Source organism: Salmo trutta, chromosome 3 (genome assembly GCF_901001165.1).
Source record: "Salmo trutta chromosome 3, fSalTru1.1, whole genome shotgun sequence".
Classification (NCBI taxonomy): domain Eukaryota; kingdom Metazoa; phylum Chordata; class Actinopteri; order Salmoniformes; family Salmonidae; genus Salmo; species Salmo trutta.
Window position 1 is genome coordinate 11,724,133 of NC_042959.1, and position 15,229 is coordinate 11,739,361.

General features: G+C 49.4%; 1 protein-coding gene across 4 annotated transcripts in view; it reads left to right on the plus strand.

The window, feature by feature from the left end:
• The window catches only part of LOC115168267 (NEDD4-binding protein 3-A), a 59,932-nt gene extending 46,190 nt beyond the window's left edge, over window positions 1-13,742 (plus strand). For 3 of the 4 annotated variants that reach the window (XM_029723394.1, XM_029723410.1, XM_029723384.1), the window contains 7 exons: window positions 2,500-2,709; window positions 4,040-4,161; window positions 5,439-5,625; window positions 5,715-5,807; window positions 6,004-6,255; window positions 11,125-11,380; window positions 12,817-13,742. In XM_029723394.1, the coding sequence (XP_029579254.1) occupies window positions 2,500-2,709; window positions 4,040-4,161; window positions 5,439-5,625; window positions 5,715-5,807; window positions 6,004-6,255; window positions 11,125-11,380; window positions 12,817-13,277 (1,581 nt within the window). In that variant the 3' untranslated portion in view covers window positions 13,278-13,742. The remainder of the gene's footprint in view (window positions 1-2,499; window positions 2,710-4,039; window positions 4,162-5,438; window positions 5,626-5,714; window positions 5,808-6,003; window positions 6,256-11,124; window positions 11,381-12,816) is intronic. The other variant, XM_029723403.1, reaches the window with a different exon arrangement.
• Window positions 13,743-15,229: the final 1,487 nt, after the last annotated feature.

Below are 15,229 nucleotides of genomic sequence, written 5' to 3' on the forward strand. Positions count from 1 at the left end.
AGCATGCCATCTCCCCTCTCCCTGTCTGTCTCTCTAAACCCCTCTACCTGTCTGTCTCTCTATACCTCCAGCATGCCATCTCCCCTCTCCCTATCTGTCTCTCTGAACCCCTCTACCTGTCTGTCTCTCTACACCTCCAGCATGCCATCTCCCCTCGCCCTGTCTGTCTCTCTAAACCTCTCTACCTGTCTGTCTCTCTATACCTCCAGCATGCCATCTCCCCTCTCCCTGTCTGTCTCTCTAAACCCCTCTACCTGTCTGTCTCTCTACACCTCCAGCATGCCATCTCCCCTCTCCCTGTCTGTCTCTCTAAACCTCTCTACCTGTCTGTCTCTCTATACCTCCAGCATGCCATCTCCCCTCTCCCTCCCTGTCTCTCTAAACCTCTCTACCTGTCTGTCTCTCTACACCTCCAGCATGCCATCTCCCCTCTCCATGTCTGTCTCTCTAAACCCCTCTACCTGTCTGTCTCTCTATACCTCCAGCATGCCATCTCCCCTCTCCCTGTCTGTCTCTCTAAACCCCTCTACCTGTCTGTCTCTATACCTCCAGCATGCCACCTCCCCTCTCCCTGTCTGTCTCTCTAAACCTCTCTACCTGTCTGTCTCTCTATACCTCCAGCATGCCACCTCCCCTCTCCCTCCCTGTCTCTCTAAACCTCTCTACCTGTCTGTCTCTCTACACCTCCAGCATGCCATCTCCCCTCTCCCTGTCTGTCTCTCTAAACCTCTCTACCTGTCTGTCTCTCTATACCTCCAGCATGCCATCTCCCCTCTCTACCTGTCTGTCTCTCTATAACTCTCTACCTGTCTGTCTCTATACCTCCAGTATGCCATTTCCCCTCTCTACCTGTCTGTCTCTCTATACCTCCAGCATGCCATCTCCCCTCTCTACCTGTCTGACTCTCTATACCTCCAGCATGCCATCTCCCCTCTCTCCCTGTCTGTCTCTCGTTACCTCCAGCATGCCATCTCCCTTCTCTACCTGTCTGTCTCTCTATACCTCTCTACTTGTCTGTCTCTCTATACCTCTCTCCTTGTCTGTCTCTCTATACATCTCTCCCTGTCTGTCTCTCGTTACCTCTCTACCTGTCTGTCTCTCTATACCTCTCTACCTGTCTGTCTCTCTATACCTGTCTAGCCTGTCTGTCTCTCTATACCTCTCTACCTGTCTGTCTCTCTATACCTGTCTAGCCTGTCTGTCTCTCTATACATCTCTCCCTGTCTGTCTCTCGTTACCTCTCTACCTGTCTGTCTCTCTATACCTCTCTACCTGTCTGTCTCTCTATACCTGTCTAGCCTGTCTGTCTCTCTATACCTCTCTACCTGTCTGTCTCTCTATACCTCTCTCCTTGTCTGTCTCTCTATACATCTCTCCCTGTCTGTCTCTCTATACCTCTCTCCCTGTCTGTCTTTCTATACCTCTCTACCTGTCTCTCGTCACCTCTCTACCTGTCTGTCTCTCTATACCTCTCTCCCTGTCTGTCTCTCTATACCTCTCTAGCCTGTCTGTCTCTCTAAACCTCTCTACCTGTCTGTCTCTGTATACCTCTCTCCCTGTCTGTCTATACCTCTCCCTGTCTGTCTCTCTATACCTCTCTCCCTGTCTGTCTCTCTATACCTCTCTACCTGTCTGTCTCTCTCTACCTGTCTGTCTCTCTATACCTCTCTACCTGTCTGTCTCTCTATACCTCTCTAGCCTGTCTGTCTCTATATCTCTCTACCTGTCTGTCTCCCTATATCTCTCTACCTGTCTGTCTCTCTATACCTCTCTACCTGTCTGTCTCTCTATATCTCTCTCCCTGTCTGTCTCTGTATACCTCTCTAGCCTGTCTGTCTCTCTAAACCTCTCTACCTGTCTGTCTCTGTATACCTCTCTCCCTGTCTGTCTATACCTCTCCCTGTCTGTCTCTCTATACCTCTCTCCCTGTCTGTCTCTCTATACCTCTCTCCCTCTGTCTCTCTATACCTCTCTACCTGTCTGTCTCTCTCTACCTGTCTGTCTCTCTATACCTCTCTACCTGTCTGTCTCTCTATACCTCTCTAGCCTGTCTGTCTCTATATCTCTCTACCTGTCTGTCTCTATATCTCTCTACCTGTCTGTCTCCCTATATCTCTCTACCTGTCTGTCTCTCTATATCTCTCTACCTGTCTGTCTCTCTATACCTCTCTACCTGTCTGTCTCCCTATATCTCTCTACCTGTCTGTCTCTTTATATCTCTCTACCTGTCTGTCTCTCTATACCTGTCTAGCCTGTCTGTCTATACCTCTCTACCTGTCTCTCTCTATACCTCTCTAGCCTCTGTCTCTCTATACCTCTCTAGCCTCTGTCTCTCTATACCTCTACCATACCATCTGCCCTCTCTACCTGTCTCGTTACCTCTCTCCCTGTCTGTCTCTCTATACCTCTACCTGTCTGACTCTACCTTGCGTCTCTCTCTCTCTCTCTCCACCCTGACAGTTTGACGTACTAACTCTTCTAGTCTATCTCTTCCTCCAGTCTCGTCTCAGGCCGTCTGCCTTCAAGCCTGTCACACCCAAGAACTTCAGTTCCATGCAGAACCTCTACCCTGCCAAGATGGAGGACTCAGACCAGGGCCTGTCCAACCGGCTCCACCGGGCCTACGCACACACACCTAGAGCGGTCTCCACCTCCTCTTCCTCCTCCTCCCCCTCCCGCCATGGAGGACCCACCTCAAGCGGAAACAAGGTGCCCCTGCGCATGCCACCGTTTTAGTCTGGTGATTTGTGTCTGGTCCTGAAACATGTGCAGTGTATGTGTTACTAGTGTTCTTTTAAAACATCAGGAAGGGACTTTATCAGTACTGTCCAATGTACTATGATGATAGTGGTGATAGTTCATATTAATGGTGATTATGATGATAGTGGTGATAGTTCATATTAATGGTGATTATGATGATAGTGGTGATAGTTCATATTAATGGTGATTATGATGATAGTGGTGATAGTTCATATTAATGGTGATTATGATGATAGTGGTGATAGTTCATATTAATGGTGATTATGATGATAGTGGTGATAGTTCATATTAATGGTGATTATGATGATAGTGGTGATAGTTCATATTAATGGTGATTATGATGATAGTGGTGATAGTTCATATTAATGGTGATTATGATGATAGTGGTGATAGTTCATATTAATGGTGATTATGATGATAGTGGTGATGATGATGGTGGTGATGATGATGGTGATGATGATAGTAGTGATGCTGGCGATGATGATAGTGGTGATGCTGGTGATGATGATGATAGTGATGATGCTGGTGATGATGATGGTGATGATGACGATAGTGGTGATGATGATAGTGGTGATGATGATAGTGGTGATGATGATGGTGATGATGACGATAGTGGTGATGATGATGGTGATGATGCTGGCGATGATGATAGTGATGATGCTGGTGGTGATGATGATAGTGGTAATGATGCTGGTGATGATGATGATAGGGATGATGCTGGTGATGATGATAGTGATGATACTGGTGATGATGATAGTGGTGATGCTGATAGTGATGATGCTGGTGATGATGATAGTGATGATGCTGGTGTATTGATGATAGTGATGATGATGATGCTGGTGATGATGATGCTGGTGATGATGATAGTGTTGATGATGCTGGTGATGATGATAGTGATGATGCTGGTGATGATGATAGTGGTGATGGTGGTGATGATGCTGGTGATGATGATAGTGTTGATGATGCTGGTGATGATGATAGTGATGATGCTGGTGATGATGATAGTGATGATGATAGTGATGATGATGCTGGTGATGATGATAGTGATGATGATAGTGATGATGATGGTGATGATGATGATGCTGGTGATGATGATAGTGATGATGCTGGTGATGATGATAGTGATGATGCTGGTGATGATGATGATGATAGTGGTGATGATAGTGATGATGATGGTGATGATGATGGTGATGATAGTGATGATGATGGTGATGGTGATGATGATGGTGATGATGCTGGTGATGATAAGATAACAGTTGGTATTAATGTTGTGATACAGGTGGTGGCGTCAGTGCGTGGGATGAGTCAGGAGGATGAGAACCTGTCAGACTCTGGTCATAACTCCATGAACAGTCTTCCTCCATACAGACCTCCCTTCAGACCACAGCTGGCTCACATCAGGTCTACTCCTGTTTCTCTCTGTGTGTCTCTCTCTGTGTCTGTGTGTCTCTCTGTGTCTGTCTCTCTCTGTGTCTGTGTGTCTCTCTGTGTCTGTCTCTCTCTGTGTCTGTGTGTCTCTCTGTGTGTCTGTGTGTCTCTCTGTGTGTCTGTGTGTGTGTCTCTCTTTGTGCCTGTGTGTGTGTGTCTCTCTCTGTGCCTGTGTGTGTGTGTCTCTCTGTGTCTGTGTGTGTGTCTCTCTCTGTGTATGTGTGTCTCTTTGTGTCTGTGTGTCTCTCTCTGTGTCTGTGTGTCTCTCTGTGTCTGTGTGTGTGTGTGTGTGTGTGTGTGTGTGTGTGTGTGTGTGTGTGTGTCTCTGTGTCTGTGTGTCTCTGTGTCTGTGTGTCTCTGTGTCTGTGTGTTTCTGTGTGTGTGTGTGTCTTTGTGTCTGTGTGTGTCTCTCTCTGTGTCTGTGTGTGTGTCTCTCTCTGTGTCTGTGTGTGTCTCTCTTTGTGTCTGTGTGTCTCTTTGTGTCTGTGTGTCTCTTTGTGTCTGTGTGTCTCTCTCTGTGTCTGTGTGTCTCTGTGTGTGTCTGTGTGTCTCTCTCTGTGTCTGTGTGTGTCTGTGTGTCTCTGTGTGTGTCTGTGTCTCTGTGTGTGTCTGTGTCTCCGTGTGTGTCTGTGTGTCTCTCTCTGTGTCTGTGTGTCTCTGTGTGTGTCTGTGTTTCTGTGTGTGTGTGTGTGTCTCTCTCTGTGTCTCTGTGTGTCTCTGTGTGTGTCTGTGTTTCTCTGTGTGTGTCTGTGTGTCTCTCTGTGTCTGTGTGTCTCTCTGTGTGTGTGTGTGTGTGTGTGTGTGTGTGTGTGTGTGTGTGTGTGTGTGTGTGTGTGTGTGTGTGTCTCTGTGTGTGTCTGTGTGTCTCTCTCTGTGTCTGTGTGTGTCTGTGTGTCTCTGTGTGTGTCTGTGTCTCTGTGTGTGTCTGTGTCTCCGTGTGTGTCTGTGTGTCTCTCTCTGTGTCTGTGTGTCTCTGTGTGTGTCTGTGTTTCTGTGTGTGTGTGTGTGTCTCTCTCTGTGTCTGTGTGTCTCTGTGTGTGTCTGTGTGTCTCTCTCTGTGTCTGTGTGTCTGTGTGTCTCTCTCTGTGTCTGTGTGTGTCTGTGTGTCTCTCTCTGTGTCTGTGTGTCTCTGTGTGTGTCTGTGTGTCTCTCTCTGTGTCTGTGTGTTTCTTTGTAGTGATGATAAAGAGGAGGAGGATAGATATGACGATGATAATGAGAATGATGAAGATGTATGTTATCACCCTCAGTGCCTCTATGAGCCACATCAACACCATTGGCTCTCTGGACCGAGCATCAAAGGTTGCGGGGTCGTCGGGGGTTGCTATGGCGGAGATGGCAATGTCGTGTCGTAGCATGGCAACGCTCAGCCGCCTGGCGCCATACGGAGGGGAGGCTCCGCCCCCTTACAAACTGTCGTTCTCCGTAGAGGAGGTGGTGAGTGATGGATGGATCAGTTGTTTGATTGATTTGTTGATTTCATTAGTTGAATGACTGGTTGATTGGTTGATTGATTGACTGTCCAGGTGCGTGATCTGGAGGAGAGGCTGGTGGAGAAGGAACACGAGCTGAAACAGATGAGGAGGAACCTGGATGAGAGTGAAGGAGCCATTGCACAGGTTATGAGTAGACCAGCTTGTGTGTTTGTGTGTGTGTTTGTGTGTGTGAGTGAGTGAGTGGGTGGGCATGTGGGTGTGCGTCTATAACTCTCTCTTTTTTCTCTCTCTCTCCCTCTCCCTCTCCCTCCCACTCTCTGCCTCCCTCCCCCATCTCTCCCTCTCTCTCCCTCCCTCCTCCCTGCCTCCCTCCCTATAGGTGTTTGAAGGTAAACAGCGTCTGTGGGAGAAGGAGTTGGAGGAGTTGAAGCATCTGTACGCCGCCAAGCTGCGTCAGATTTCCCAGCATGCTCAGCATTCCCAGCATGCACTGCAGCTGCAGCTGTACAAGGCCCAGCAGGAGAAGAACAGACTGCAGGACGAACTGGACGCTCTGAGGGGGGGGAGTCAGAGAGAGGGTCAGGGGAGTCTGAAGGGAATCAGTCCTACACTGGAGGAGACTCAGTGGCAGGTGAGAGGGTTGAGGGATGGAGTGGGGAAGGTGAGAGGGTTGAGGGATGGAGTGGGGAAGGTGAGGGGGTTGGGGGATGGAGTGGGGAAGGTGAGAGGGTTGAGGGATGGAGTGGGGAAGGTGAGGGGGTTGAGGGATGGAGTGGGGAAGGTGAGAGGGTTGAGGGATGGAGTGGGGAAGGTGAGAGGGTTGAGGGATGGAGTGGGGAAGGTGAGGGCGTGGGAGGATGGAGTGGGGAAGGTGAGAGGGTTGAGGGATGGAGTGGGGAAGGTGAGAGGGTTGAGGGATGGAGTGGGGAAGGTGAGGGCGTGGGGAGGATGGAGTGGGGAAGGTGAGAGGGTTGAGGGATGGAGTGGGGAAGGTGAGAGGGTTGAGGGATGGAGTGGGGAAGGTGAGGGGGTTGAGGGATGGAGTGGGGAAGGTGAGAGGGTTGAGGGATGGAGTGGGGAAGGTGAGAGGGTTGAGGGATGGAGTGGGGAAGGTGAGGGCGTGGGAGGATGGAGTGGGGAAGGTGAGAGGGTTGAGGGATGGAGTGGGGAAGGTGAGAGGGTTGAGGGATGGAGTGGGGAAGGTGAGGGGGTTGAGGGATGGAGTGGGGAAGGTGAGAGGGTTGAGGGATGGAGTGGGGAAGGTGAGGGCGTGGGAGGATGGAGTGGGGAAGGTGAGAGGGTTGAGGGATGGAGTGGGGAAGGTGAGAGGGTTGGGGGATGGAGTGGGGAAGGTGAGAGGGTGGGAGGATGGAGTGGGGAAGGTGAGAGGGTTGGGGGATGGAGTGGGGAAGGTGAGAGGGTTGAGGGATGGAGTGGGGAAGGTGAGGGGGTTGGGGGATGGAGTGGGGAAGGTGAGAGGGTTGAGGGATGGAGTGGGGAAGGTGAGAGGGTTGGGGGATGGAGTGGGGAAGGTGAGAGGGTTGGGGGATGGAGTGGGGAAGGTGAGGGCGTGGGAGGATGGAGTGGGGAAGGTGAGAGGTTTGAGGGATGGAGTGGGGAAGGTGAGAGGGTGGGAGGATGGAGTGGGGAAGGGGAGAGGGTTGGGGGATGGGGTGGGGAAGAAGAGAGGGTTGGGGGATGGAGTGGGGAAGGTGAGAGGGTGGGAGGATGGAGTGGGGAAGGTGAGAGGGTTGAGGGATGGAGTGGGGAAGGTGAGAGGGTTGAGGGATGGAGTGGGGAAGGTGAGAGGGTTGGGGGATGGAGTGGGGAAGGTGAGAGGGTTGAGGGATGGAGTGGGGAAGGTGAGAGGGTTGGGGGATGGAGTGGGGAAGGTGAGGGGTGGGAGGATGGAGTGGGGAAGGTGAGAGGGTTGAGGGATGGAGTGGGGAAGGTAAGGGTTGGGGGATGGAGTGGGGAAGGTGAGGGGGTGGGAGGATGGAGTGGGGAAGGTGAGAGGGTTGAGGGATGGAGTGGGGAAGGTGAGAGGGTTGGGGGATGGAGTGGGGAAGGTGAGGGGTGGGAGGATGGAGTGGGGAAGGTGAGGGGGTGGGAGGATGGAGTGGGGAAGGTGAGAGGGTTGGGGGATGGAGTGGGGAAGGTGAGAGGGTTGGGGGATGGAGTGGGGAAGGTGAGGGGGTGGGAGGATGGAGTGGGGAAGGGGAGGGAGTAGGAGGATGGAGTGGGGAAGGTGAGGGGGTAGAAGGATGGAATTGGGGAAGGTGAGGGGGTAGAAGGATGGAGTGGGGAAGGTGAGGGGGTAGAAGGATGGAGTGGGGAAGGTGAGGGGGTAGAAGGATTGAGTGGGGAAGGTGAGGGGGTAGAAGGATGGAATTGGGGAAGGTGAGGAGGGGGTAGAAGGATGGAGTGGGGAAGGTGAGGGGGTAGAAGGATGGAGTGGGGAAGGTGAGGGGGTAGAAGGATGGAGTGGGGAAGGTGAGGGGGTAGAAGGATGGAGTGGGGAAGGTGAGGGGGTAGAAGGATGGAGTGGGGAAGGTGAGGGGGTAGAAGGATGGAGTGGGGAAGGTGAGGGGGTAGAAGGATGGAGTGGGGAAGGTGAGAGGGTTGAGGGATGGAGTGGGGAAGGTAAGGGTTGAGGGATGGAGTGGGGAAGGTGAGAGGGTTGGAGGATGGAGTGGGGAAGGTGAGGGGGTGGGAGGATGGAGTGGGGAAGGTGAGGGGTGGGAGGATGGAGTGGGGAAGGTGAGAGGGTTGAGGGATGGAGTGGGGAAGGTAAGGGTTGAGGGATGGAGTGGGGAAGGTGAGAGGGTTGGGGGATGGAGTGGGGAAGGTGAGGGGGGTGGGAGGATGGAGTGGGGAAGGTGAGAGGGTTGAGGGATGGGGTGGGGGGATGGAGTGGGGAAGGTGAGAGGGTTGGGGGATGGAGTGGGGAAGGTGAGAGGGTTGAGGGATGGAGTGGGGAAGGTGAGGGCGTGGGAGGATGGAGTGGGGAAGGTGAGAGGGTTGAGGGATGGAGTGGGGAAGGTGAGAGGGTTGAGGGATGGAGTGGGGAAGGTGAGGGGTGGGAGGATGGAGTGGGGAAGGTGAGGGGTGGGAGGCTGGAGTGGGGAAGGTGAGGGGGTGGGAGGCTGGAGTGGGGAAGGTGAGAGGGTTGGGGGATGGAGTGGGGAAGGTGAGAGGGTTGGGGGATGGAGTGGGGAAGGTGAGAGGGTTGAGGGATGGAGTGGGGAAGGTGAGAGGGTTGAGGGATGGAGTGGGGAAGGTGAGAGGGTTGGGGGATGGAGTGGGGAAGGTGAGGGGTGGGAGGATGGAGTGGGGAAGGTGAGGGGTGGGAGGATGGAGTGGGGAAGGTGAGAGGGTTGGGGGATGGAGTGGGGAAGGTGAGAGGGTTGAGGGATGGAGTGGGGAAGGTGAGGGGGTGGGAGGATGGAGTGGGGAAGGTGAGAGGGTTGGGGGATGGAGTGGGGAAGGTGAGAGGGTTGGGGGATGGAGTGGGGAAGGTGAGAGGGTTGGGGGATGGAGTGGGGAAGGTGAGGGGGTGGGAGGATGGAGTGGGGAAGGTGAGGGGGTGGGAGGATGGAGTGGGGAAGGTGAGAGGGTTGAGGGATGGAGTGGGGAAGGTGAGAGGGTTGGGGGATGGAGTGGGGAAGGTGAGGGGTGGGAGGATGGAGTGGGGAAGGTGAGGGGGTGGGAGGATGGAGTGGGGAAGGTGAGAGGGTTGGGGGATGGAGTGGGGAAGGTGAGAGGGTTGGGGGATGGAGTGGGGAAGGTGAGGGGGTGGGAGGATGGAGTGGGGAAGGGGAGGGAGTAGGAGGATGGAGTGGGGAAGGTGAGGGGGTAGAAGGATGGAATTGGGGAAGGTGAGGGGGTAGAAGGATGGAGTGGGGAAGGTGAGGGGGGTAGAAGGATGGAGTGGGGAAGGTGAGGGGGTAGAAGGATTGAGTGGGGAAGGTGAGGGGGTAGAAGGATGGAATTGGGGAAGGTGAGGGGGTAGAAGGATGGAGTGGGGAAGGTGAGGGGGTAGAAGGATGGAGTGGGGAAGGTGAGGGGGTAGAAGGATGGAGTGGGGAAGGTGAGGGGGTAGAAGGATGGAGTGGGGAAGGTGAGGGGGTAGAAGGATGGAATTGGGGAAGGTGAGGGGGTAGAAGGATGGAATTGGGGAAGGTGAGGGGGTAGAAGGATGGAATTGGGGAAGGTGAGGGGGTAGAAGGATGGAGTGGGGAAGGTGAGGGGGTAGAAGGATGGAGTGGGGAAGGTGAGGGGGTAGAAGGATGGAGTGGGGAAGGTGAGGGGGTAGAAGGATGGAGTGGGGAAGGTGAGGGGGTAGAAGGATGGAGTGGGGAAGGTGAGAGGGTTGGGGGATGGAGTGGGAAGGTGAGGGGGTAGAAGGATGGAGTGGGGAAGGTGAGGGGGGTAGAAGGATGGAGTGGGGAAGGTGAGGGGTAGAAGGATGGAGTGGGAAGGTGAGGGGGTAGAAGGATGGAGTGGGGAAGGTGAGGGGGTAGAAGGATGGAATTGGGGAAGGTGAGGGGGTAGAAGGATGGAGTGGGGGAAGGTGAGGGGGTAGAAGGATGGAGTGGGGGAAGGTGAGGGGTAGAAGGATGGAGTGGGGAAGGTGAGGGGGTAGAAGGATGGAGTGGGGAAGGTGAGAGGGTTGGGGGATGGAGTGGGGAAGGTGAGGGGGTAGAAGGATGGAGTGGGGAAGGTGAGGGGTAGAAGGATGGAGTGGGGAAGGTGAGGGGGTAGAAGGATGGAGTGGGGAAGGTGAGGGGGTAGAAGGATGGAGTGGGGAAGGTGAGGGGGTAGAAGGATGGAGTGGGGAAGGTGAGGGGGTAGAAGGATGGAGTGGGGAAGGTGAGGGGGTAGAAGGATGGAGTGGGGAAGGTGAGGGGGTAGAAGGATGGAGTGGGAAGGTGAGGGGGTAGAAGGATGGAGTGGGGAAGGCGAGGGGGTAGAAGGATGGAGTGGGGAAGGTGAGGGGGTAGAAGGATGGAGTGGGGAAGGTGAGGGGGTAGAAGGATGGAGTGGGGAAGGTGAGGGGGTAGAAGGATGGAGTGGGGAAGGTGAGGGGGTAGAAGGATGGAGTGGGGAAGGTGAGAGGGTAGAAGGATGGAGTGGGGAAGGTGAGGGGGTAGAAGGATGGAGTGGGAAGGTGAGGGGGTAGAAGGATGGAGTGGGGAAGGTGAGGGGGTAGAAGGATGGAGTGGGGAAGGTGAGGGGGTAGAAGGATGGAGTGGGGAAGGTGAAGGGGTAGAAGGATGGAGTGTGGAAGGTGAGGGGGTAGAAGGATGGAGTGTGGAAGGTGAGGGGGTAGAAGGATGGAGAGTTGATGGTAAGTGAAGGTAAAAACATAGAGATGGGTCCATGAACTAAGAGGACGGAGGACAGGCATAGAGAGAGGAGGAATTGACTGAGGGATGCTGGTGAAGAGCAGGGTTTAATTAGCGTCCTCATTCACCACTCCTCCCTCCTTACCTTTCAGGTGTGTCAGAAGTCGGGTGAGATCTCGTTGTTGAAGCAGCAGCTGCGTGACTCCCAGGCGGAGGTGACCAGCAAGCTGTCAGAGCTGTTCCAGCTGAAGACCCAGCTGAGAGAAACCAGAGGAGAGCTGCAGAGACGTGATGGACAGATAGACACGCTGCAGACAGCCCTACAGGGGGCGCAACTTCAACAACTGGAGAAAGGTGGAGCGGAGGAGAGTGGAACACTAGAGTCTCGAGGATCAGGAGGGGCATCAGGTATGGATATGTGGTCCTCTGTAGCTCAGTTGGTAGTGCATGGCGCTTGCATCGCCAGGGTTGTGGGTTTGATTCCTGGGGCCACCTATACATAAAATGTATGCAAGCATGACTCTAAGTCGCTTTTGATAAAAGTGTCTGTTAAAGATAATTTCTTATCATGTTATGTTTGATTGTTATGTTTGATTGTTATTTTTGATTGTTATGTTAATATGTTATGTTTGTTGTGTTATGTTATGTTTGATTCTTGTGTTATGTTTCATTGTTGTGTTATTATGTTTGATTGTTATGTTTGATTGTTGTGTTGTGTTATGGTATGTTTGTTGTGTTGTGTTATGTTTCATTGTTGTGTTATGTTTTATTGTTGTGTTATGTTTGTTGTGTTATGTTTGATTGTTATGTTGTTTGATTGTTATGTTTGATTGTTGTGTTGTGTTATGGTATGTTTGTTGTGTTATGTTATGTTTGATTGTTGTGTTATGTTTTATTGTTGTGTTATGTTTGTTGTGTTATGTTTGATTGTTATGTTGTTTGATTGTTATGTTATATTATGTTTTATTGTTATGTTGTTTGATTGTTATTTAATCTTATGTTGTGTTTGATTGTTATATTATATTATGTTTGTTATTTAATGTTATGTTTGTTTGTTATGTTTGTTTGTTATTTAATGTTATGCTTGTTTGTTATTTAATGTTATTCTTGTTTGTTATTTAATGTTATGCTTGTTTGTTATTTAATGTTATGCTTGTTTGTTATTTAATGTTATGTTTGATTGTTATGTTTGATTGTTATTTAATGTTATGTGTGATTGTTATTTTTGTTTGTTATGTTTGTTTGTTATTTAATGTTATGTTTGATTGTTATTTAATGTTATGCTTGTTTGTTATTTAATGTTATGCTTGTTTGTTATTTAATGTTATGCTTGTTTGTTATTTAATGTTATGTTTGATTGTTATGTTTGATTGTTATTTAATGTTATGTGTGATTGTTATTTTTGTTTGTTATGTTTGTTTGTTATTTAATGTTATGTTTGATTGTTATTTAATGTTATGTTTGTTTGTTATGTAATGTTATGTTATGTTTGATTGTTATGTTATGTTGGATTGTTATTTAATGTTATGTTTGTTTGTTATGTAATGTTATGTGTGTTTGTTATGTTATGTTTGATTGTTATTTAATGTTATGTTTGTTTGTTATGTGTTTGTGTGACTAATGTTACTGTGTTGACCAATAAGCTAATTGGTGATCATTAAAATATCTGTCACTATCGCTCTCTCTCTGCTCCCTTCTCTTTCTCTTCCTCCTCTCTCCCTCCCTCTCTTTCTCTTCCTCCTCTTCCCCTCTCTCTTTCCCTCCCTTCCTCTCTTTCTCGTCCTCCTCTCTCCCTCCCTCTCTTTATCTTCCTTCTCTCCCTCCCTCTCTCTCTTTAACTGCAGGCCCTACAGAGGAGCGTCTGCGAGCAGAGCTGTTGTTAGAGCGTCGTCAGAGCGAGGCCCAGGCTACAGTCTTCGAGCAGGAGAGACAGACGTGGCAGACAGAGAAGGAGAAAGTGATCTGCTACCAGAGAGAGCTGCAGGCCAATTACCTGGACATGTACCACCACAACCAACTACTGGAGAGAGAACTATACCTGCTCAGAGGAGGAGGAGGAGGAGGAACCCTGGAGAGAGAACTATACCTGCTCAGAGGAAGAGGAGGAGGAGGAACCCTGGAGAGAGAACTGCAAGATGTGAGAGAAGGAGGAGGGCGAGAGATGGGAGACTACAGTAACGAGTCACTGGAGAGGGAAGTGCAGGACGTGAGGAGAGGAGGAGGAGAGAGAGAAAGAGGAGAGGAAGACAGCATACCTCCTCCTGGTCTTCCCTGGATAGAGAGGATAGAGTCGTCTGAGATTTGACTGAGTGGACACTAGATGGGGGGCCCATTCCAAACCAAACACTCAACCCCTCTTCCTATTTCCTTGATGAATACTCAGGCTTCTTACAGACTTTAAAGGACAGGAGGGCCCCATTCCAAACCAAATCCTCACCCCTTATCTTTATGTCCTTGTGGAGGGCCCAGTTCCAATTCCAAAACAACGCTGCACTCCTATACCTATGTGAACTAGACTGAATAATGTGCATATATAATCAGCAATACAATGATACCCTCTCTGGTACTGTTTATTGGAAGTTCCACTTCCTACTTCCTGTTTCAATCCACCAATCAATGACAACTTCCTGTTTCAGTCCACCAATCAATGACAGCCTATTAGAGTCAAGAACACTGTACAATCCTTCAAGCACGACACCGACCAAACCTCACTTTAGAGGGCTGCTTGTATGTACAAAGGATAATAATAATAAACTATTTGTAAATGTTACTTATTCAACAAAAAAATCTGTGTATATATAATCAAACCAGTATGTTTGATAGTTCTGATCCTCACAGCCGTTCTGTGGGCTAGTTGAGGTTCAAACACTGACTGGGGATAAGTAAGGGTATGTTACGTCCCAAATGGCACCCTATACCCTGTATAGTGCACTACTTTTGACCAGGACCAATGGGGCTCTTGTCAAAAGTAGTGCACTACATAGGGAATAGGGAGTGGTTTCAGATGCGACCTAGGACGTTGTCCAAAGGATCTAAAGGGATTTGGGTTTTGTCCCGGTGTGGTGAGGTACAGTCATTGTCACTGGATAATAAGTCTGTAGTGTGTACAGTAGGCCTAATGTACATGACATTCAGGGAGCGTCCAGGGAGCGTCCAGGGAGCGTCCAGGGAGCGTCCAGGGAGCGTCCAGGGAGCTGGGCTCAGAGGAGAAACATAACATCACTAGACCATCAGAGCCCAATACACAGATGATGTTGCTCTGCCATTAACAACAAGGGGAATTTTTGTCTTGTTTTTTGTTGTTGTAAAATTACCCTTTAAGAAACCTGTAATACTGTAACAATACTGTATTCAGGAAATTTTATGGAATTTATATTTATTGTCATGTGATTCTATTTTCTATCCCCAAATCACTATATTGTAATGTGTATATAGTTGTTAGTTAGATATACTAATGCTGTTAGAGGAAATAGACTGAATAGCCAAATATTACAGCTCTGGTCATTATTCTGCATCCCATTGGACTAATTACTGATCATCTATCGTTGCTGTCGGAGAAAAAAACTCTTATCTCCTAAGCAGATACTTTTCAGCAAATGGAAGAAAATTGCCATATTTTCCCATTAACAAGCATACAATTACATAACTTGAGAAAAGCTATTTTGAATTTTCTTGGACATAGATTCATTAAATATTCAGAGTTCATTGACGGGAGTTACTGCTTTCAATACATGTAAAAAAAAAATATATATATATATATATGGCAAAAATAGTTTTTCATTCAACAGCGACACTTTGTTTAGGGAAAAATAAATACTGTACTATACTGTGACTTGCGTTAAACCACTGGAGTTAAATAAATATATAAACATTATATATGTTGGTTCTGAATTTCTATAATAAACATTTATCAAGTGGTGTGAGAGTTTCTTTCAGGGCTATTTCCTTTACATTAGTTGTTGACTAAGTAATACAAACAAAAGCACAACCTGTCTCTACAACTTGTAGTAATTCACCTGTATGCTATACTACACTATACTATAATGTACTGTACTATGCTATACTACACTGAACCCGGTAACATACATAAACCCTAGAGTCTTCTACTACACAGTAAAAATAAAAGTGTTCATTTAACTCCTAAGAGGTGAATTCAAAACTGTTTCAGATAAGATTTGGTCCCAGTCTATATAGTCTTAAAGTTACTCTACAGGTAGTGTCACATTTTCAGAGTCAATTTGACTCAAAAGGGTGTTA